This window comes from Chamaea fasciata, unplaced genomic scaffold, assembly GCF_029207755.1.
Source record: "Chamaea fasciata isolate MVZ Bird 193981 ecotype frontalis unplaced genomic scaffold, bChaFas1.0.hap1 SCAF_4, whole genome shotgun sequence".
Lineage (NCBI taxonomy): Eukaryota > Metazoa > Chordata > Aves > Passeriformes > Sylviidae > Chamaea > Chamaea fasciata.
The window spans coordinates 18,415,068-18,438,194 of record NW_027094089.1 but is presented as its reverse complement, the minus strand read 5'-3'; the positions used below and the strand labels follow the sequence as shown (position 1 = coordinate 18,438,194).

The 23,127-nt window shown below is 46.1% G+C and overlaps 1 protein-coding gene across 1 annotated transcript in view; it reads right to left on the bottom strand.

Annotated features, from left to right (window-relative positions):
* Positions 1 to 23,127, bottom strand: part of DNAI1 (dynein axonemal intermediate chain 1) — a 140,681-nt gene that overhangs the window by 6,381 nt on the left and 111,173 nt on the right. The window contains exon 19 of the mRNA XM_066180940.1: positions 22,466 to 22,651. Coding sequence (XP_066037037.1) covers positions 22,466 to 22,651 — 186 coding nt within the window. The remainder of the gene's footprint in view (positions 1 to 22,465; positions 22,652 to 23,127) is intronic.

The following is a 23,127-nucleotide window of genomic DNA, read 5'->3' as shown; positions in this document are numbered from 1 at the left end:
AGAAAAACTCTTCACAAGGTACATGGAAAAGATTTTCAGTTGTATCACTTAAGTGACTCGTACTAAGCACTGAGAAAAAACATTGTGTGCTCATTGTGCAAGGCAATTACCCTGTCCTTCCACACTGAGACCTCCTGAAGGAGTCAGAGTGAAATAAAACCCCTAAAAGCTTTTTCCTCAAGCCTGGAGTCTGGGTGGTGCAAACCATCATTGGGATAAGGACAGAGGGAATGGGATGCCCTTTCCTTCACCTCACTGTGGGGACAGGCAGTGCATCACCCACTCAAACCCTGGAACCAGCCCTAATGAATTCAGATTTTCTGCAGTGCCATTTGGCTCATCAGGATGGGATCAATTATTTTAAGCAGCTTTTAACTTTTTGGGAAGCCCCAATACTCAAAGCCTGTCTACATGCCATGTGTTAAAATGGCATGGGATGCAAAGGCTGGTGGGGGCATTAATGCCCAGTGTTTTAGCTGTGGGATTTCTCAGACCCAAGCAGTGCGGAGGAAGGAAACGAGAAGGATATTTTAATTGAGATTATCCATAAAACCCACTAGACAGGCAATACCTTGTGTTCTAGCTTGACTTCAAATATTGCTGCAATTCCAGTGACACCTGGACACCAAACCTCAGTGTAACCTAGACAATCCAAAAGCTGACCAGGCTTCCCTAACTCTTGCACCCGCCATGAGGGGCCACATCTGCAGCACCTCCTCACTTGGGTTGGCAAACCTGATGTGAAAGGCTTGGGCACACACAGCACCCACAGGCACGTACATCAAACCCATCCGAAGGGATAAAATCAAGGATATGCCCTGCAGAGTGCAGTGACCCCAGCTGCAGCCCTTGATTCCTGGTAGGCAGCACAGTCAGCCACCCAGCAACATTTCCTTATCACTCAGCATCTCTCTTTTTTTTTTTTATTACTTCAGCTTTACTTCAGCATTTTGGCATGCCAGCTCAGTAATCTGTTGCAGATTAGAGTTTAATAAAAGCTATCAAACACGGCTGTGAATATGCAGCTCCTGCAACTCTTGGGTACTGCTGTTATAGAGCACGACATCTCATGAGAGAACATTTGCAGTTGTATGAACGGTATATTTTTAAAAGTTGCAGTTTTTTCAATGCCTTTTTCTCTGGTCACCATTGTTAACATATACATGTCCACCATGATCACCTCTTAACTGCCTTAAGGAAGTCCAGTCACTGTTTTTCTTTTAATACAGCACCTTCTTTAATTTTTTTTAAATACAGTTCATAATAGTATTTGCATAGGAAATACATTCTTGGTTGCTCCTTACATGGGAGCATGTGAATATACTTCATTTTGGATAAATACAAGTACACGGGGAAACCAGATTTTGCTACTAGTAGAAGTAAAAATAAATGTCCTTGCTCAAAGAAGCCTCATATGTAATAACATAAAATGCCAATGGCATGAAAGATGTATTACAACAGATACTCTTCTCTTATGAAAGAACTCAGTCTGTAACTTAATGTCAAGTCACATTCCTCTCTTTCTCTTTCCCACTGTCCATGACCAAAGTCAGAGATGCTGCAGAAATTGCACTAGATGTTTCAGCCACGTGAACAATTGTGTTATCTCAACAATGCATTCTCCTTTTGTATTTTTCATTTAAATCACAGTCACCTGGGGCAGAACTAGGAGGGGTTAGTCCACTAGTGCACTCTTGTCCATGGTGGGAGCAACTACTCTCAAATGGTTTCTGACAGATGCTTGTCCAGTCCTTGGGCTGCCCAGCACAAGAGGCCCCAAGCAGTGGATTGTCCCACTCTGCTCCCTACACCTGCACAGCCACTTTAGAAATCTCCCAGGAATGGTGCTGCCAACTCATCCCTTGGAGGTGTCTGTCAGCACGTCCCTCTTACACCCAGTGAAACCCTCTCCCTAAGTCTTTTCCTGCTGTCTTGTTACCTCAGAGTACTGTCTTCCTTACCCTGCCAGCCCAGGATCTCTTTGGAAGTGCCCATCTCTCTCATCTCCCTGCTTCCAGCCTCTCAGCTGGTTGTACCGTGCTTGCTGCTCTCCTGCTCCTCATGTCCCCCAACCCCAGTATCCAAAACTGGAGCAGAGGCCTTTGCACTGCAAAGTATTGCAACAGGATCAGATCATGTTTACTGCTCACACTTCTTCTGCCTGTGCTTACATCTCTGCTCAGGCAAGTGAGACCTTTTTCTGTTCACCTCCTCAGTCAGTTATTCCAGCCTCCTTTCCCTCTCCTGTTTGCCTCCATTGTCACCAAAGTGCATCTGTTTACTGCAGACTGAGTCTCCCCATTTGCTGCAGATTAAATGACTTGCACAGCTTCTCTCCACCTGCTGCACAGGGAACAGCCAGGCAAATGACAAATGCCACACAAACACTCCATGGCCTGGGAACCAGATATGCTGTTAGCCTGGACAGCGTGGGACGTCACTCTAAATCTCATCAGCCAGGACTGAGTTCCGCTGCAGCATGTAAATGAGGGCTTAGAAGAGGTCAGCGAGGAGCTGGACACAGGACAAGCATGGGAAATCCTGCAGCTAGAGCTGCTGTTCTTCCCTGGGATTTCACACAGTTATGGCAGCTGAGAAATCCCTTCCTGCTCCACAGACAGACAGGGCCCAGCTGTCAATCCCACCACAGCGCTGCTTTGCCCTGGGAGTTCCTGAGGATAGCAGGTGTCAGTCCTCTCCTGAAATGGGCTTGGCATAGTGCTGGTCCATGCAGGATGTTTGTTGCTGCCTGTTGAAATATCTGCCCTCTGAGCCCACGTATCCTGCAGTGATGCTGAGGTTGTGTTACACACTTCCCATCCATGTTCACTGACCCAGTTGCATCGGACTGTTCATAAGGGTCTGAGCAAGAGCTGTGCAGAGAACAGGATTCATACTCATCTGATTGCAAATGCAGGGCCCAAGCACTACATATCAGCCAGAAGCAGACAGGATAAAACAGTGCAGGAGAATTTCAGCAACATGCTGGGGAGCAGCTCAGAGAATGCTTCTCTGGAGCACAGGCACCCACAGAACCACTAATTTCCTTCTGGGAGACACTGCCAGCAGTGTGCTGATACGCCCTGACCTGATCAAAAGCTGCTCTGCAGGAAGGAACCCAGGATGGACCTGAGTATGGGCTCCCTGGCATGCAGTGATGGGAATGGCAACAGGGCTGGAGTTGGAGATGCTCCTGTCCCACCAGCAGACCCAGATTACCATATGCACTTGTGACGAGTCCCTACCCATGCCTCGCTCTGACCCTGCCACCCAGGAATAGGGGGTCCTCTGGATCCTGTCTGGAGACAAAGATGAGGTGTATTCTGAATAAAAAGCAAATCTAGGTTCTGTGTTCATGTAAGCTGTTCAAGCAGGAGGCAGCCAATTTTAACAACAATCCAGTCTTAAGACGCTGATCTGGCTCCAGCCCAAGTCTTTGTACTAAGCTCCTTGACATCCTGTTTAGAAAAGCATTATTAAAATCTAGTTGCTTCATGCATATATTGCTGTTTTAATTATAACAGAAGCAGGAGAGAGAGATGGGAGCAATAATCAATCTCTGATACTAATACATTTTGAAGAAGGAACTGGCCATGGGAAAAGCCAAGCCAACATCCTCTGTGGAAACCAGAGGGAGATATTCCTAGTGATTGTCCACACTGCCAACAGCACAGTCTCAGTGTGGCCAGGAGTGGCCTCTCTAAAGTGTGCTTTGCTTTTGTGACACTGAGTAGGATGCTGCACCTGAATTAATTTTACATGTTTGCCACTGTGTCTCTGTTGTACCAAAATGTAATTACTTCAGAGCCATAGACCAGTTAAACCCATCTGCTCAGCTGGCTGCTGAAACTAACGGATATTCTTTGCAAAGTAGTGCAAAATAGAGGCATGTTGGAAAGAAAATTATGTAGAAGTCTTCAAGGTCCTTAAGGCAAGCACTTCCCAAAGTAATCTCTCCACTGCCAAGCAAGTCCCACGAGTACCAAAGACAGAACAAGGTTAACTAGCAGCTGGCAATTTCTGCAAAACAGTGGCCAAGATAGCAAAATAATTTATCTGACAAATAACTGCAGATGTAAGGACTAGAGGGGACCTTTAGACATTGATGCACACCCTTAACACTAAGTGGATATGTCCACTACAGAAAAATTCTTAACTAAAAATGGCTTGTCAAGCACTGGACGAGGCTGCCCAGGGAAGTTGCGGTGTCACCAGTGCTGGAGGTATTTAAAAGATATGTTGACACTCAGGGACGTGATTTAGTGATGGGCTCAGCAGTGCTGGGTTAACAGTTGGAACTATGACACACTTGGTCATTGTAGTGTCACTGAAAGCCTCAAAACATCAGCAAACACGGCCTGATCCTTGCCTTGCTTTTTGTGTTGCTGGAACTGGGACAGACGGACACGGCTGGGGCAATGCTGCCAGGCAAACAGACACCGTTCCTCCTGGGGGCGCTTAAAGGAGGCATCTCCTTGGTAGACATGGCAGAGATCTTGTCACATCTGGATACCACTTCTGGCTGCAGATTTCAATGGCTTAGTCAGATCATCATCTCAGGAGGGGTCACTTCTTCCCAGGCTCTCTGTTTCCATTCTGATCTGACCCAAGGCACTGACTCCTGGTATCACCCTGATGTGAGAAAATCCCTGAAACTCAGATGTGTTGTCAGGCTGCAAGCCTGGAGGGAACTAGTAAGGACTGAACAAGATCCTGGTGATGTTTTCAAAGTGCTCAAGGTGACAACCAGAGTTGCTCCTCTCCACGAGCATTTAGGAGATGCCTAAAGTTGCTTAGAGAGTGGTGGAAGCAATTGCTCTGTAGAAATAATGTTGCCTCAACCCCCTGTATCCCACTGCTTTTCCCACAAAATAGTTAACTCTGTGGATACTGCACGTAAAGTGCTGGGAGATGCAGACAGAAATGCCAAGGCACAGTGGTTTCTCCCAGGCCCTTTGCTGATCCAGCTCCTCCCCTCTCTGTAAGGGAATCGTCACCGTCATTTGAGAGCTGGGTGAGACATAGCCCAGCAGGGGATGAACCCATTACACTGATGCATGCCTGGCATCAAGAGCAATCCTGGAAAGATTGTTTCACAGCTGGCAACCAAGCAGGAAACAAAAGAAGGACAGAAAGGAGGCACTTGTTCTCAGAAAATTAAATCCAAATTACAGTAATTATACTTGCATTAACACCCTATTTGCCATAAAGATGCATAACATCCTTAGGTGAGAGCTGCAACTGTCCTGAAGGTGAGAAGGTAACTGGGGAAAGAGTGCCAGCTTCTCCCTAGCTGTAAAATCCTTAAGAAGTCTGAATTATCATGAATGGTTGTTTGCAATTTAACTTCCCCAGCAACCACCTGTAAATGAGTCAGCAATCCAGCAAGAGCAGCAGAGAACCTGTAACAGAGCTGATTTATTCCAGCAATCCATGATTTAACTATAAAGAAAGGCATTGTTTTCTATATGACAGTCTGGGCTTTGGATTCTATTGTGGTGTACACAATATCAGACAAATTCTCACCTCAGTCCATGATGAAATCACATCTTGTTGGAGGGATGGGATTACTGACTAAACTGGGCTCATTAGCATAATTCTGAGTCCTTGGACTACAGAAATTTAATTCACATTCTGCATCTAAGCAGAATCAAGCACAGTGGAGACCAGCCCTGGCAGATGTTGTTGGTACTTTGGGAAGGTATTCACTGAAATCACTTCCTCAATTTCACTCCATATGGAGATCTGGTACAAAGCCTTTCAAAGTCCTTATGACCTCCATGCTGCCAGGTCCTCTCAAGACTTTATAAGTGGGCTCTGCTAGATCAGCTGAGGAATGAATAAGAAATTTGAAACAACCTCCCAAATAAATGTGCAGACTGCTCTGATATTTCATCCCAGATTTTTCACTGATAACTGCTCTTTTGGGGTGATTTTTCAGTTATTCCTCCTGTTTCTGGCATAACTTCTGCACTCTCTGCACTTTCCCAGTTTAGCTCACACATGTACTTCCCATTTGGCTTGGCTGCAGAAGACAAGTACAGAACCAGAGAAGGTTCCCTAAGGAGGGACAGGTAAAGCCAAACATGGCTACAGAGGCCGAGGGTGAGAGCAACACTCGGCCCCTGTGTAATCCATGGTGTAAGAGCAGCTGTCATTTTAGTAAACAGCGCAAATGTTAGGTGTTTCCTGTCATACAACAGACAAGAGCTTGAGTGAATTTTCTGCAACACAGGCAAGCAGTTCCAAGCCAGAAAGTGGTAATTAAGAAACACTAGGTGAGTGTTAATGAAAGAATTTTTGAGAGGTGAGAGAAAGCAAAGAGGATGAACCTTTCTCACCTCCTGTCCCTGGTCCTGTGTGCCACATTCTTAGTCACTGGAAAAAAACAAAAGCAGCTTTCTAGGAAGGAAAGAAATGAGACAAGGAGATGACAGCTGTGCTGGATCAGTGTGTCTGTTCTCAGCCCTGGTGATGAAAAACAGGCTATGAAAGGTCTTCATTTTCAGCTAATGGTTTCACCTACAGAAAGAGGAGCAGAAGATAGTTTAAGGGGTGAACGGAAGTGTTGATATACCAGACTGAGTTCAGCAGAAACTACCAAGACTGTTGATGGCTGGAGGATTTGCACTGAACAGATGCTAAGAGTACTGGGCTTGTGCTATAGAAGATGTAGTTCTGGGTGACCTAACAGGCACCTGCCTGCACCCAAGTGAAGGATATTAAGAAGACAGAAACAGACTCTCTGTAGGAGTGCGCAGCAGGAGAATGAGTCACAACAGCCATAAACTGAACCAGGGAAGGATTCAGTGTGACATAAGAAAGTTTTTCTCCACTGTGACACTTAGTCATTGGAACAAGACTCCAGAGTGGCTGTGAGATCTCCAACCCTGGAGTTTTTCAAGAGAAATCTAAGCCCTGAACAACCTTGTCTGATCTCAGGGCTGTACTTGCTCTGAGCCGGAGGCTGGACTAGAGATACCCAACATCATGTCCAGCCTGAACGTGCCTGTGGCTCTGCAATCCCAGGACACTCTTGCAGCTCTACCCTACTGTGCTCTTATGCTCTTATTGCAGACAGCATTTCTAAGCAAATGTCCTCTTAAACCTTATATTGCTCATAATGTCGGGACCAGTGCAGACCAATACAGTCATCAATTCCCATCTCCTGGAGAATGCTGATACAGAGGGGACCAGCTCCCCAGCACCCTCCTCCCAGGGTATCTAGGTGCTGTGGGCACTCCACAGACCAGTTTGAATGTTGGTGTCAAAGGGATAAAGAGAAGGTCTTTCAGTGAAAAATGACAACCAGGAAGCACTGGAGAAAACCCTTGGAGAGCAGAAGCCTGAAGCAGATGGTGACAGGACCAAGGAGGAAGCTGGACTATGAATCTGTGAGAGCTGGCACCACAGGGATGAGAAAGTGGGGATTGTTTCCCCATGCTTACCCACAAGTAGAAAAACTGATGTAAGAGGGGAGCTTATATAATCCCAGACATGTAGGACAAATATATGTTTTCCCACTATGCTTACATCAGTGGCAGAAAAGGGATAATATGGGCTTAGTGTTGATAAATTCCCACTGTTACTGTAGCACCTTGTTGTTGCTGAGTGCTTGTAGTTTGATCGTTTAACACACAGGCTAAAAATCAAGCCATAATCAACAAAATTGAGGAGTTCAGGAGTCTGTAAATGCAGCTATGTGGCCTGTTCTGGGCTGTCATTACCCCTTTGTAAAAGCTGTGAATCTCTCCCTGTAATGCTGCCTGACAATTCCCCTATCATTGCAGTAAGATCAAAAAGTGGAAGTAGAGTTTATATCCTTTTAACCCAGAAATAACCATAATGATTCACACACCTTCAGTCAGTAACCTGAACATAACAATTACTCTTCCTGGAGCTGAAACAGAGATTTCACTAAAAGACAAGATGTTTTGACCGGAAGGAGTTTGAAGGATGCAGACAAGCTAGTGCCATGCTAAATACGTGTGCTCAGGTGCTTGTTTAATTTGGTCAGCTGCCAAATCCCATTATATCTCTATCTGCTAATTTTAAAGAGCTTTCCTTCACTGCATATCTCTCTCCTCATGCAGGTGTTTTTAGGATGAGATCAAATTATATTTTGTTAAAATATATTTAAATATTATATAGAATTGTATTATATACTATATATTATATGATATTTCATATATGCATCCAACATAGAATATAATTGTATTACATATATAATCGTAGTTTATACATTTTAAATTATAAATTATAAAGCTTAATTTACTTGCAGAGTCCTCAAAACCTCCTTGAAGTTATGTTTCCTAGGCCTTAGGTGAACCATCTTGGTCTTTCCATTTCTCATCAATTAATCAGTCAATCAATCAATCAATCAATCAAACACCTCCACTGCAGAATAAACCCTGGATGTGTGCAGAGACCCTTTCCAAGTTACATTTAAAATTCTGCTGGTCCCAGTTCTCTTTAACAGAACCCACGCAGGTGTTTTGTAGTGCTTCTTCTTTTAAGCAGGGTGTTTATTTTCCAGAGAAAAGTCCATGTTCAACCATTCTTTGGGGCATAAGTAGTATCTTGATAAAGGTTTACCACAGGTCTGAGTCAAACAGCACTTGTCAAGTAAGGCTGAAAGCCCATGGAGTACTATGTGTGTAAGGGAGCATGGTGGTGTTTAAGAGATCTCATGTCAATAGACACAGCATTTCTTTCTGAAGCAGGGGAAACAGGTCAGTTGCAGGGTTTAAGTTTCCTCTTAAATCTTTCAACCACATCATGTAATGTGCGGCATTTCTGTAGTACCTCTCAGTCCAATCCACACAAGCCTTTCAAAAACCTGGGGTTACTCACTCAGTGAGAGGCAGGGACAAGGTGCACTCAGGGGTTTCACTAAAGCCTGCAGAAAGCCAAAAGCACAAGCTGTGAAGCACAGGCACAAAGGCTGTACCTCTCCAGTGAACCCCTGCAAGAGACTTCAAGCCAGGAAAGGGAAATGGGTAGAGGAGAGATACCGATTGCCTTGTCTTGTTAACCCCTGCTCAGCCTGCCACCGCAACTGAGTATTTCAGAGATAAGGGACCTGAGGACTGGAGTTCTCTCTGCCAAGCCATATCTCCTTCTTCCTTTGCAGGTAGACAGTGGTGGTGCCCCATTTTCTTGCTGCTTCTCTAAGTCAGAGCTCAGACTAACCTTGACTTGGAATGCAGGCCTGACTGATTGCAGAAGACCTTGCCTACCCCACAGGCATCTGAAAAATCATGGCTGGCAGCACATCCCTGGCTATGAGCAGGGTTGATGCACTCTGAAGAATGAAATTTCCCCACACAGCAAGGTGCAAGCAACTTAGAGTTTTCCCTGCCACTACAGAAGGGATGGCAGATCCTTCTGCAAGTCTTTATACCCCACAGTTAGTCAGGATTTCCATCTCTGGGCAGTGCACTTCAGGCTCAAGCTACCCCATGCTCTCCCGGTTGCAGAAGCAGGAGCCACATTCCTCTGCTTTAGGCTGGCAAACCCCATGTGGTGGAGCTGAGACAGCACCTCCACAGCCTTGCCTTTGGCCTCATGGCAACAGACAAGAAGTTTCTCAGAGTGGGCTTCCCTTTCACTTGTGCAGCCTAACTTTTTCAGCCCTCAGATTGCAGCAGTCATTTGGGCTGCAGTGTTTTTACAGCAGAGCATTTAAAGCACAGCTTTTCTTCTTGAACAGGCAGTTCTAATTGAAACCAAATCCATCAGCTTTTTGCTCAGCTCTGTTACAAACTCAAACAAAGAGGCAAAGCCTGGCATGCCTTTTTTGGGGGTGTTTTTTTGTTTTGTTTTGTTTTTTGTTTGTTTGGGGTTTTTTTTTTCCTTTGGTTTTTTTTTCCTCCTATTGACATGAAATAAACAAAATTATTAATTTCCTGCACTCCCACTGGAAGTCCATCGGTTGGCCAGGCCAGATAAAATGAGAGCCTTTGAGTTCATTTCCCTGGCTTAGCATGTTGCTTCAGTGCAGATGAAGGCAGGAAACCTAATCCTGGAGAGGGATGAGCATCCTCCAGTCTCACTGCAGCATTTGCAAAGAAGCTTCTGGTCATTCTGGTGTCTGACTGTTTTGGTGTCTTACTTCTGACAGCAAATCTATATAATCATCAAAAAAAGTCAGATGAGGCAGAAAAAGTAAGAAAGCAGTAACTGACCAGTGCTGATATCCATGCTTCCTTCTGTGCTTCTGGGAACGATCCTTTCCCCTCTCCTCAGGTTATCAGAGCCAACACCAGCCACCAAGTGGGGAGATACCTGATCTAGTTGAGCAGGGTTAGTGTGTACCCAGACAACACAGGCTTGCAGGGAAAGGCAATTACTTTTATTAACTCAAATAATACAAATCCAGAGAATAAAATACCAGCTTTAGGGCAAAAGCACTTCTCTTTTCTTCCCAGGAATATTTATTTGCGTAATAAAAGCAGCTATCTGTACCCACATACTTTGATCTGATGACTGTGTTTGAGACCATCCTGACCACAACAGCCCCAGCCCCATGGGAAGGGCAGCAGTTACCACACCTGATCAACCTAATAGCCTTAATCTGATGCATTTCCTGGGGGAATTTCAGGGGATGATAGTGATCAGGAAGCTGAAAAAGATAAATGCAGCAACTATCCAGAAAAAGAAGACTATTCGGTTTAATCTCACTTTTTAGAAGATGAATGGAACAAGTCAACAAACTGTAAGTGCCTGAAATGCATCATTACTAACGTGAGTTTGCACCGAAGAAGTCATGCTGCACCAATCTGATTTCTTTTTTGCAACAGTACAATACACCTTGTGGGCGGGAAAGGCACTGAAGTCATTAACCATGACTTCGGGAAGACTTTGCCATTGTCTCCCTTGGTATTCTGATCCTGAAGTGAGACAACAGATCTACATAAAGTGAGTAGTAACTGCTAAGATCCAGCTGAATATTTGTACCCAGAGCTGTCTGCACTGAGATGTGTGTAACTCTCACAGCTCCGTGGTCTGGTCGGGATATGGTCAGTTTCTGTTAGTGCTTGTATAGTGGGACAGACGGAAAGACTGCAGGAGTCCAGGAAGGCAGGACTGGAATTTAAAATTACTTTGCTGGACCAGAGATATGATCTGAAAAACCAGCATGGGAATTAGCAAGAACAAATGCAAGATACTGCGAGTGAGCAGGGACAATCCTCAGCACAAATACAGAATCTTGGGGAGGGAGTGTTCTGCCATCAGGGTTGGAGTTAAAGGGATAATCACCTGGATGGGACCTGGCACTCCTGTGAAGCAGTAAAACAGCCAGCTCTGCAACTGCAGAGGAATGGGAGCATCATGGCAGGCATGCGACAGATCTCTGTGCTAGGGTAGGGCAGCACCCATAGGACATGGTGCAGCAAGGGCACAGTTCACAGAAGGTAGCCCGGGGGATAACAAGAAGATTTCAACCCAACAGGTGGGAGATGGGAAAACATGACATTGTCCTGGCAGAACATGTCTCTGCACTGACCAGGCCCCATGAGGGGTCAGGAGCTCAGGCACACCCTAGACTGAGAGCAGTGGGATCGCTGGCAGTTCCCTGGTGAGATATGGGAGTAGAGGAGACCAGGGGATGTTTGCCCTAAGACAGCCTCACACTGTCAGTGCCTGGCATCCCTTCTCACAAAATCAGTCAGTGAATTGGAGCATAAGAGTTTCCCTCCAGGAGAACCTCGGAGCTGCTTTGATTGTAGCCATCGCTGCATCTCGCACAGCCAGCAGGACTGTAAGTCAGACCCTCTTCTCTGCTTCACAGGGCTCTTCCTTTTCTTCACAGGATAAAAATAATCCTCTTGTGTCAGTTCCATCTCTTTGAGCAGTGAGACATTTTATTCTAGGGGATCCGTTCCCTTCTCTCATTTAAACAATTCTGCATTGGGCCCATCAAATTAATTTGGGCAGGGACATTTATTTGCCCTGCCTGCAGGTGCAGGTGTCTCCATTTCTTTTCTTTTGGAGGAGGCTGGTAGGTGGCACAAGTGTTAGCTGGGGAGAGGCTTGAAGCAGCATAATGGTTTTGATCAGGGCATGCAGGGACATGAAGTCTTCAGATGGATGCACCCAGAGTCACAAAACCCACTGGTGAAGTCTGCAAGTGAAGGGCTTTTCACAGTAATGCATTTGGGATGCGTTTTACAATGGCACAGACACAATCTCCTAGGCAGGGAGCTGCCCTCTGTGTCTCCACAGGCAGCCTCAGCTCTTTCCAGCCCAGGCCGGCTGTTTGGGGAAGGCTGTGTCAGGCTCTGGCAGAGGCTCAGGAGGAGTTACAGGAATGTGCCAGATATCAAGCTGTTCCTTTGCCCCTCATAGCTGTCCCAGAGTTCCCAGTCAATGCCCAGGAACAAGGTATCACAGAATCACAGAACCTTAAGGGGTTGGAAAGGACCTCAACCACCATCCAGTCCTAACCCCCACCCCACCATGGACAAGGATACATCCCACTAGACCAGGCTGCTCAAGGCATTATCCAGCCTGGCTTTGAACACTGCCTGGGTTGTGGCATCCACAGCCTCCCTGGGCAAACTATCCTGTGGTGTCACAGTAAAAGAATTCTTCCTAATATCTAACTTAAATTTCCCCTCCCAATTTGTATCCATTCTCCTTGTAGAGTTTGAAGAAGAGTAAAAGCCCACCTTCTCCAAGCTCTGGGGCATTACTGGATTCTGTGAGGCAATGCAAAAACATGATGGGGATGGGTCTTGGAAATGAAGACCAGTGTCCTGTTCCCCATCCCCGCTTAATGAATTCTTAGGTGCTCAAAACACTACACAACCATGAGCTGGGGAGAATCGGTTACATTTCTCCACCTTAACTGCATGACCAGTGGGCACCATGGCAAAGAGAGGCCAAACCTACACTGTGGAGGCAGAGCGCCAACAAGGACCTGCAGACCTACATTCCAGGATTTTGTGTGCTTTTCTGGCCAGGTCACCCATGGGATGCCTGCTCCTTCCTACTTGTACCATGATCCAGGTTCTCATCCCTTTGCTCATACCACTGCCACCTCTTCCCTCTGCCCCTTGCTCCACTTCCTAATTTTCTTCAGTTTTTCAGTGACCTGGCTGGCTCAGCTTGAAATCTTGGGCTCAATAGTCTGTGACATCCAAATGTCAGGCAGAAGAGCCTCCAGGATCTGGGCCCCAGTGGGACCCATTTTTGTACCCCAACTGTAGCTCCACTCCTGAGGTATGACTATATAGGATGTGTCCCAAAAGCACTCAGCAGGAGGGAAGCACAGAGAAGAGGCAGTAGGAGAGTAGATCCATGGTGCCTATGGACAAATGTCACTTGTCTGCTTTGGCTCCAGGGGAGATGGGTGTCCTCATCTTACCCAATATGGAGAGGGGCTGCATCTCATTCAAGGAGATGCAGAGGCCAGGACTATGGCTGGGTCTCCCAGGCCCCAGGCACTGCTTTGCACCTTGTCCTCATGACAAGCCATCACCTTGTCCTTCAAACACACCCCGTGGCTCAGGGGTTGAGCTAACAAGCTTTCCTTTTTCATTCCCCTGTGCAGAGCTAGTGCTCAGGAATAGCTGCTCTCCCGAGAGCTACTTGGGGCTCACTGGCATAAAATCAGCTCACCCTCAGATGACCTGGAGGATAAGCACCCACATTACCTCCTTCACCAAGCCACTCTAATCAGTTCTGGCAGGGGGGCTGAACAGTGAATTGTCTCTGCAGGGCAGATTGCTGGCTGACAGTCCTGCACTCACATACAGCCTTTGCAGGAAGAATGAGAGCCTCCCAAAAAGCCTCCATTGCTGGCTCTGCCAAAGCCATGCTTTGAAAACATCTCGTTCCCCTAGGGGTCCCTCTGCCTTTGTACTGGGGCTGTTATTCAGGCAAAGAACTGGTGATTTCTCAGGATTTCCCACTTTCCTGGATGGAATTTAAGTCATCTGCAGAGAAACAAATGCACAGAGGACAAATAAAGAAACAGGAAGAACAGGTGAGTCAAGCAGATTCTGTGAGGTTGAGCAGTGCCTCATCTGCCATAATATTGCCCTGTGCTTTCTATCAAGGCACTGAAGAAAGCTGAGGCTCTGGCTCATAGTGGAAGTGTGCAAGCTGAACAGGCATATTCAGGCAATCGCAGACCAAACCAAAATAAAAGTCCTTTGAAAACATAAGGCAAGGCTCCTTCTCATGCATTAGGCATTTCCCAGGACAGACAGCAATGAGCTCTTCAGGCTGCAGAGGAGCAAAGTCCAGACTGCTCAGACCTGGGGAGCTCTGGGATGGCAGACACCAAAGAACAGACACAATCTGTGCACAGAGGAAGAGCATGCAAAGCCTGCAAATAAAATAGTGCTTGTAGCAACATAACAGTACCAGTGTAGAGAAATAAAAGGGAAGGTGTAAACAAGGCACAACTAGAAACCAGTTTTGCTTGGCCTAATTGAGATCTCAGTTACTAAGGACAGCAAATCCAAGGACATATACCAGATTTATGCCTAGGAAGTCTTGACTATTACTGATCACAAAACCAAATCCCCCTAGCATTTTTCTCCAAACTGCTAGTCTTGCAAAATGGAGCACTCTCACATCACTTTCAAACACAGGCAAATCTTTTTATTATACAGACCTTCAAAGATGAAACTAAAAAGTCAAAGCCAGCCCTCTTGGCTTCATCAGTATCCCCTTGACAGCACACAGCACCTCACAGAATGAGACTTGCACTTTAGAAATTATTCATAAGTAATATGGATTTTTTGTAAAATGGGACCTTTTCTTGCTTCAATTGCCAGTGTTTCTATTTAAAGTACTAAACACATTTCACCCTGACCACTAGGAATTGACTCCAGCTTAAAATAACTTGTAAATATGCTGATGTTGTCCCTCCAACAACTCCCAAACCCAAGAGCCACAGAAAGGGACATTACATAACAAAAAAAGGTTGAAGATGTGGCCAGGAACAGTAAAAGGAAGAAAATTTCCAGCTCTTGACCTTGGAGTTCAGCAGTGCTTCTGCTACATGGATCTGTATTCTCCCTTCACATACATTGATGCAACTCAAAAGTTCTTTCACCAGAAGCAAAGAAAATAGATTTAATGAGAGTATTCAAGTCCTGTCGATCTACTCATGCTTGTTTGTGTTAGCTCTCCGTATAGGGCGGATATCTAAGGTTGACATACCTCTGTTTACGATCCAGAACCCTTTGTAACTGTGGAACAACACTCTTAGACACTTGGATTTTTGCACAGTGGCTATGTCCAGTGTCCAGGTAAATATCCAAAGGTTTCTGTTTAGCCCAGGAACTGTAGCCTGCTGGCACATGGACTGCCTCTTTTCCCAAGTAACAGTTTTCCAGGCTTAGACAGTCCCTTCATTTTATCTCAGGCTATGCTAGACTGGGAGGAACCTGATATGGAACAGTGGAAGGAGAAGAGATCCTATGGGGATGCAGAGGTCTTCCTGATAATGGCTCTCCTAGCAGTGTCAGGGCAGGAAATCATGGAGGGGAAAGAGAAGGTGGAAGGGGCAGGGAAGCCTGCTTTTGCTGGTATTTTATTTGGTAGTTGTTGATTTATAGTTATGAGTCACAAGTCCACATAGCAAAACAGCCGCAGGACACAAGCAATGCTGCACCCTGGCAAGATTCACACCAGTGGCACAGCCTCTTGCTGGGACTTGCACGCCCTGAACTCAGAGGCTGTCAAAGCAACCACCTCCAGACCTTCCTGCTCCAAGGCAGGCTCAGAGTACCCATCTGTACATGTCTCCAACCTACTCTTCTTGAAGGCCTCCAGCACTGGGTTTCCTTCCCATACCAAAGAATAAACACCAGTGCATATATCCTTACATGGCCTACAAAAGTGGCACAGAAAGCTGTGAACAGTCAGACACAGGGTTTCACGAGTCTCTAGAGGCACCCCGTGTTCCTCAGCTCTACTGCTAACAGTACAGAGAGCAGCTACTTGCAACTGAGCTATACAACAGGGGAGGGACTGAAAAGAAATCAAAAAGCATTTTCAAATTTCAGAGTAAGCCATCAAGCTGCAGGTCAGTTTTTATAAGGCCCAAGTTCGTTTGTATGTGCCTCCTCATCCAGAGGCCAAGCTGGGTCTGGAGGAGGCAATCCTCATGAAGGCAGGGCACAGGAGCACACCAAATTCCTCCAGCACTACTTGTGCTTCGTGCTTCTGGGTCACCGAGCAATTAGCCAGTTCTGAAGAGACACTGAGAAAATCGGCCACCGATTGAGCAACACAGAAGGCATTGAGAGAGAAGCATTTGCATGAAAATGGAGGGACTAAGAATTACACCGCTAAAAGAGCAAAACTTGACCTGTTTGGAGAAGAGAGACAAGTACTTTTCTCTCAGACAGAATGAGAGCGCCTGGGATAGAAAATACAGGGACAAAATATACTTCCTTCAGTACTAAACAGCTCACCAGTCCAGGACTGACGTGACCTTGGAGAATGGATCTAATCCATACTTTCCTTCCTTAAATATGGCCACATGTGCAGATGGACTGTACATGTTGGGACAGAAGGAGGGAGTTCAAGTTTGGACTTCTGTATTTACATGCTGGTTGGTTGATCCCTTGCACCTCCCACAGCTCCAGGAAAACATTAAGAACAGAAACAATCTCCTGATCCTTTACTCCTTCAAGTTACTCCCCGTCACCCTAGGTGATAGCAACATAAGGCTACAAAGCAGTTCATGATCAAGCATCCTACTCTGTTCACAGCCCAGTACCTGCTCTGGACATCAGCTGCATGTCACTGAAACTGGGATGAAACCATGCTCCCTTCCTGAGAGCACTTGTGTGCAGTGGGTACAGCTGGGGAGTGTGAAGGAGGAAGGAACCTCAGGCCCCAGGAGATCTCTGTCCTGGGATACAGTGCTGGTGAGGGGGATAGTTTGAAGAGGAGATTTCAACTACTCTCCTATTGTCTCCTTTAAAGCTTCGGACACTTTCACCCACCTTCTCCAAACCCCCTTCCCTCTTTCATCTTCTTAAGACCCCAACATCCCCATGGTCCATCACAGTTCCCAAATCCCTCCCAGATGCTACCATCAGCTATGGCCAAAAAGCCACAGTGCTTCAGGAAGCAAAACTCAATGCTCCTTCCTTGGATGAACAGCCTTGGGCTGGATCTGGCCAAGGGCAAAATCACCAGGACTTCAAAGATGCAATGAGTCACAGAGTCCAGAGGTGACAATGGCTGATGTGATAAGGCACAGAGAGAGCAGAGCAGCTGCCCAGCATGTGCACATGGACATGAAAACTCAGCGGCAGCTGACACTCCTCACTTGTCCCCACATTATAAACTGCTCACAGGTACTCAGCATCAGACCCACAGGTGTGTGCCTGCAGCTCCTGAACATGCATAGTCCTGGCACTGTCTCCTGGTGTGGGCAAGGAGCTATGTTCCCCTTTCTACTCCACTCATGCCCAGATAGACCCAGTCAATCTGGATTTACTGCCTGGGAAGAAATTCAGTTGTTACCAAGAAACAGAAAAAGAGATGCTTTGCATCTGAAGAAACCAGTAGCAGGAACAGAGATATCCTAAATAATCCAAGATAAATATCCAAGACAAGCATCAGGCCAAGAAGCTGTCTGCCTTCCTGACATTCATCCTGGGTACTGACCAAGAAATTTGCCTTAGCCTCAGCAAATTCTGTATCACAACCTTTCTTTGATCCACTTTCTTTTCTATTCTTACTCTGCTGTGCTCTCCAAAAATTTCTAAAAAACATTGCACACTGGTATTTCACTATCTTCTGCTTACATTTGGCTTTGGGAGAGGTTAAGCCAGGCTACTTTAGCAGTTTTTAAAAAACAAACCAAAGCCTATAAACAGCTACATTCTTCTGACTGTGATGACAAAATACTTTAATTTCTTCCAACCCTAGAATGAAACCTGGAAGGCTCACTAATTAAACAGCTCTGCCCCAAACTGATTCTTCTTATACCAATGCTTCCCTTGGGTGAACTCAACCACCAAGGTCGTTACAAATTAGAAATGATACTTTATTAGTTAAACAATTCCTGCCTGACATCCGCTGCAATATTTAAAGAGCCCTTGGAGACTAAAAGTGGCTTGGATGACAGCAGAGAGTCACTTGTTCCTACCACTGCATTTTTAAATACTGCAGGCATTTCCGTCCCCCCACTTCTGAGCAGAAGAACCCAAACTAGTCTCACCTTATGGAAATAAATACAGCTTGGGGCAAGGGGATCTCTCTGTCCTGCCTCAGAGACTTCAGTCTGTGGGGGTAGAGAGAGATCCAGGACTCAAATCCCCACAGTACAGACACACAGACACCCCCTGTTCTTGATATCCCTTGTGCACAGGACCCCCATGCCCTCTGTGTGCCCTTGGCACAAGTGCCTGATGGGTGTCAGAGCTTGTAGAGCTTCCTCTCTACAAGAAATTCACCATTTCCCATGAGCCACTATGAGTTTAGGATGCCAAAACTCACAAGGAATTTTAGGTGGGTTTTTTTTTTAGATTTTACTGTGTGTCTTGGTGAAAGTCACTTCTGAAAACTCCACCTGAGTGCTTTTGAGAAGATTCCCCCTTGGCATATTTGTTCTGCCAAGTGTTCATAAATGAGACTGTACTAACGTAGTTGACAGCAAAACTCAGAGTATTAAATAACACTTCTTAAAGATCCCCAAGTGTTTTATGAACATGAATTAATTAAGCTGCAGGCCAACCCTGCAAATTATTTAAAGAGATCTTGAACCTTCCCTCCTTGCTCAAGGACATGAAGAGAGGAAGGGACCAAGGCCTGATGAGAACCAAAGCATCCTTATCATACCCATTTCCACTTATTCACCACACCAGCTTTAACTAACAGACAAAACCCAATAAACTCAGAATGGCTGAAATCTCACCAGGATGATGTTAATCCAGTCACTTTTGTAAGCTCTATCTTGCAAACCCAGCAATAGCCAATAAATCTGCAGAACATGGAGCAGACAGCACTGTGTGTTTCTAGGGGAAGCATGGGGTTTGGAATGATGTGGCTATTAAGAGTCCTCTCAAAACAGGTTGATTTGTTTGCCAGTTTTACCTGTCAAAAGCGATTGTCCCAGCTGTTTGAGGAGGCAACCCCCTATGGCATCAGTGTGAAACAGAGAGGTAGTGGGGAACCTGGATGAGCCAGGCCAAGACCTGTCCCTGTGGAATCCTAGGTTCTGCCAGAACTCAGCAAAAGGCATCTTTCTATCTCCAAAGGAGCCGGCAGAGGAAGACCAAGCAGATGAGCTCACAGATGCTGGGATTGGTATGAAGGCCTCAACCTTCAGAAGCACTGGCTGTGGCTTTTCCACTTGGTTGTCAGGCAGTTTTCCCCACTGGACTCTGTAGGGATCAAGTGGCAAACACAACAGCCTGGTATACCCAGGTATTGAGCCAGGCATAGACAGGTTTTTCTATCTGCAAGGCGGCAGCTGGGATGTCAGGACTCCTCTGCACAGTTTTGGACCCTCTTCACTTACAAAAATCTCTGGAAGTTCTGTGACTGTCAACTCCAGCCTGGGGAATCCCAGAAAAGAGGGAAAAGTTGGGTCATTTTACAGAGGAAAGCTGGTTGCACAGGGAAAGGGTGTAAAGAGCACACTGAGTTGATCTTTAGAGGAGCCCAGATCAATACTCTGGAAGTACATCTGACTTCCTACCGTGAGATGATATTCTTGCAAACACGGCCGGAAGCTTGCAGCTAAGGACACAAAAGCTGGTGCTGGGAAAGGAAAGAGAGACAGGAGCACACACTGGATGGTACAGCCTGTTCTGACAGGGCTTGACCACCCTCTGTTAGAACATTCTCTTCCATCAGTTTAATCTCCTCACTGCTTGTTCACTTATGGCACTAAGCAGCCTAGGCCAGATCCACCACTTTGCCACCACACTACATGTCATCTGTTTTAAATCCTCGTATCTTTCAGGCTGGCTGCAGTCAAGGAACCTGCATACATAACCAGTCATGCCTGAACATCCCTCCTTCCTCTCCACATGTGTGGTAAAGTTTTAGTCCAGTGTTCAGTGTCCCTTCAAACCTAACCAGGCCAGCAGAAGACAGATAGTTTAATAACATCAGAGCAGCAGAATGCATTTCCATCCCATTTATATGTTCATGGGATGTAGTTACATGTTGGTTTACAGTCAGCAGTAAGCATTGGAGTTACTCCTAAACTCACAGTTTAAATTGCTTTATCAACAACATGCAATTTGCCTTTAAAGAAGGTCAGCAAAGAGAAATGACAACATTCATAACTGCATGGAGGGCTGCTGCTGGCCACCAGGAGCAGAAGGAGACATTTGAATTCACACCTGAACAATGGGATGCCATCCAGAAGGACCCAGATAAGCTTGAGGACTGGCCAATGGGAACATCATGAAGTTCAAGGCCATGTGCAAGGTGCTGCACCTGGGTCAGAGCAACCCCCAGTATCAGCACAGGCTGGGCATGAACAGACCCAGAGCAGCCCTGCCCAGAAGGGCTTGAGGGTGCTGGTGGGTGAGAGGCTGGACATGCCCCGGCCATGGCACTCACAGCCCAGAGAGCCAAACGTGTCCTGGGCTGCATCCAGAGCCCCGTGGGCAGCAGGGGAGGGAGGGGATTCTGCCCCTCTGCTCTGCTCTGCTCTGGTGAGACCCACCTGGAGCTCTGCATCCAGCTCGGGGGTCCCAGCATGGGAAGGACAGGGAGCTGCTGGAGTGAGCCTAGAGAAGAAGTCCATCAGTATGATCAGAGGGATGGAGGATCTCTCCTGTGAGGAAAGGCTGAGAGAGCTGAGTTTTTTCCAGCCTAGAAAAGAGAAACCTAAGGGATGACCCAATTGTGGCCTTCCAGTACCTGAAGGGAGCCTACAAGAAAGATGGAGAGGGACTTTTTAAACTATGTGTAGTGACAGAATAAGGGGGAATAGCTTCAAACTGACACTGAGTAGGTTTATGTTAGATATAAGGAAAAAAAATTCTTTACTATGAAGGTGGTGAGGCACTGGAACAGGTTGCCCAGAGAAGTTGTGGATGGAAGTGTTCAGGGCCAGGCTGGATGGAGTTCTGAGCAACCTGGGAAGGTGTCCCTGCCCAGGGCAGGAGTTTGGAACTAGATGGTCTTCAAGGTCTCTTCCAACCCAAACCACTCTATGATACTGAGGCACAGTGCAGTATTGCTGGGTGCTGATCAGTCTACAGCTGGGGTGAAGAGGAGAGCAGCCATACTTATGTGTGTGTGACTCCTCTCCACTGCTTAAGTCCTTGTGCAGGCAGGGTCCCTGACAGACACTGTGCTCACCCACGCCCAGGAAGGAGTCACAAAGCACCAAGGAAACTTATCCTGAGTCAACCTAATGACAACCTGGAGAGCTTTGACAGTCTCAGGCTGAAGTTTTGCTGGAAACAGGAAAGTGTGAAGCATATGAGAGATTCTTCTCCACAGCTTCCAGAACACAGCCCCAAACAAATTGCCAGGCTACTGTCTTTTATAGCCTCTCTGCAGAGGGAAGATTCACATTTCCAGTGGCTGTCAGCTGAATGAACCTTTTAAAAATCACTAGTGGGACACTGGAGGGACACTAGTGTGATTAGTTCCTGGCCAAGGACCCTGACTAATATAGCAGATTAGTAGAGTATATAAAACATTTGGGAGTACATAAATAAAAGATGATTATCTTAAGAGATTTCTTTCTTGGATATGTTCTAAAAAGCCTGAAACGGAAAGACTCTGCTTAACACAAGACAACTGGATATGAGAATTACAAGGGCATAAAAGGACATTGCATTTACATCCATTCAACTCATAGCTGGATGAAGATCAGAAAGAAAATCCAGTGACAGATCCACATAAGAGATGTTATCATCTTTCACAATTGTGGCCCTCATGGATGTGAGAAAAAAAAACTTCACCAACCCACAGAGGTACACGTATCTCCTTGCTGTCACTTGAGACAAGGATCCCAAGTCTCCTTACATATTAAAGATACTGCTTGCTCATTTATAGGAAAGCTGACATGGCGGTCAGGGGACAGGCTGTGATGCAGCAGCACAAGACAGGGAGCATGGTTTCTGTGGGAGGACTTGAGTTAGAGTTGGGCTCTCCTTTACTTGATTGTAATGAGTTTTGCAAATAAAACCCAAAACTCAGAAAATATGTGAACTTTGGGAAATAAATTGATATCTACAGAGCTCCTGGACCAGAGCTTGTCTGGACATGGGACAGCAAACCCCCTTCCCACCAGTCCTCACTCCTTACCAGGAGCAAACTGAGTCCTTCTGCTCAAAGAGAAACAGACACAAAGATTTAACATCCCAGACATCCTACCCAAAAGGCTTGAGGTAATTTTAAGTACCTTGCTCGAGAAAGGAGCTTTGCCAACACCATTGCATGGAAGGAGAGGGGACAGTGACAAGGCGAAGAGACCTTCTGTGGCTAAGGGAATACAGTTTATCTTTACCTTGGGCATCTTGCGCAGATTGGGAGAGAGTTTCAAGCAGACAATGAGGCCTTGTTCATCTCCAACAATGATAATAGGGTAGACAGGATTAAACTGGATGTGTGTTGTTTTATTTTTCTTCCTGGTCACCACTAGCTGGGTGCAGAGAGGTTCAAGCTTATTAATGTTCAGATCAAACACATGGGCCTGGGGAAAAAAAAAAAAGCAAAGAATAAAAAAGGGATTAATTAGGCAAGAACATCTCTCAGTGACAGAATGATGGCTGGAGAAACCAGAAAGAAAAGGTTCTCTTGAAAAAACATCCCAGCCACAGCACACAATTACCATCTGTGCTCAGGTCTGTGGTCTTCTTTTAAGTAACCAGTCTGCAGAAGTCAGCTGCTGCTTGTGAGCAACTGCCCCCCTCCTGCAGGGGCTCATGGACAGAGGACCACTTCCCTGCTGTGGGTGCAAGCCTTGGCAAGGCTCCAGCTGATCTGGGCTGGAGAAGGCTCAGAGCCAGTACTGCTAGCCCCACAGACCTTAATCGCCCTTCTCAGTGCAAGTATTGACACAAAGAGGCATTAAATCAGAGTATAACACAGACTGATGCCCAAAATAGGGAATGTTGTCAAAAATTCTGATTACTGCTCATTATAGAGCTCCCTAACATTTTCAGCTTA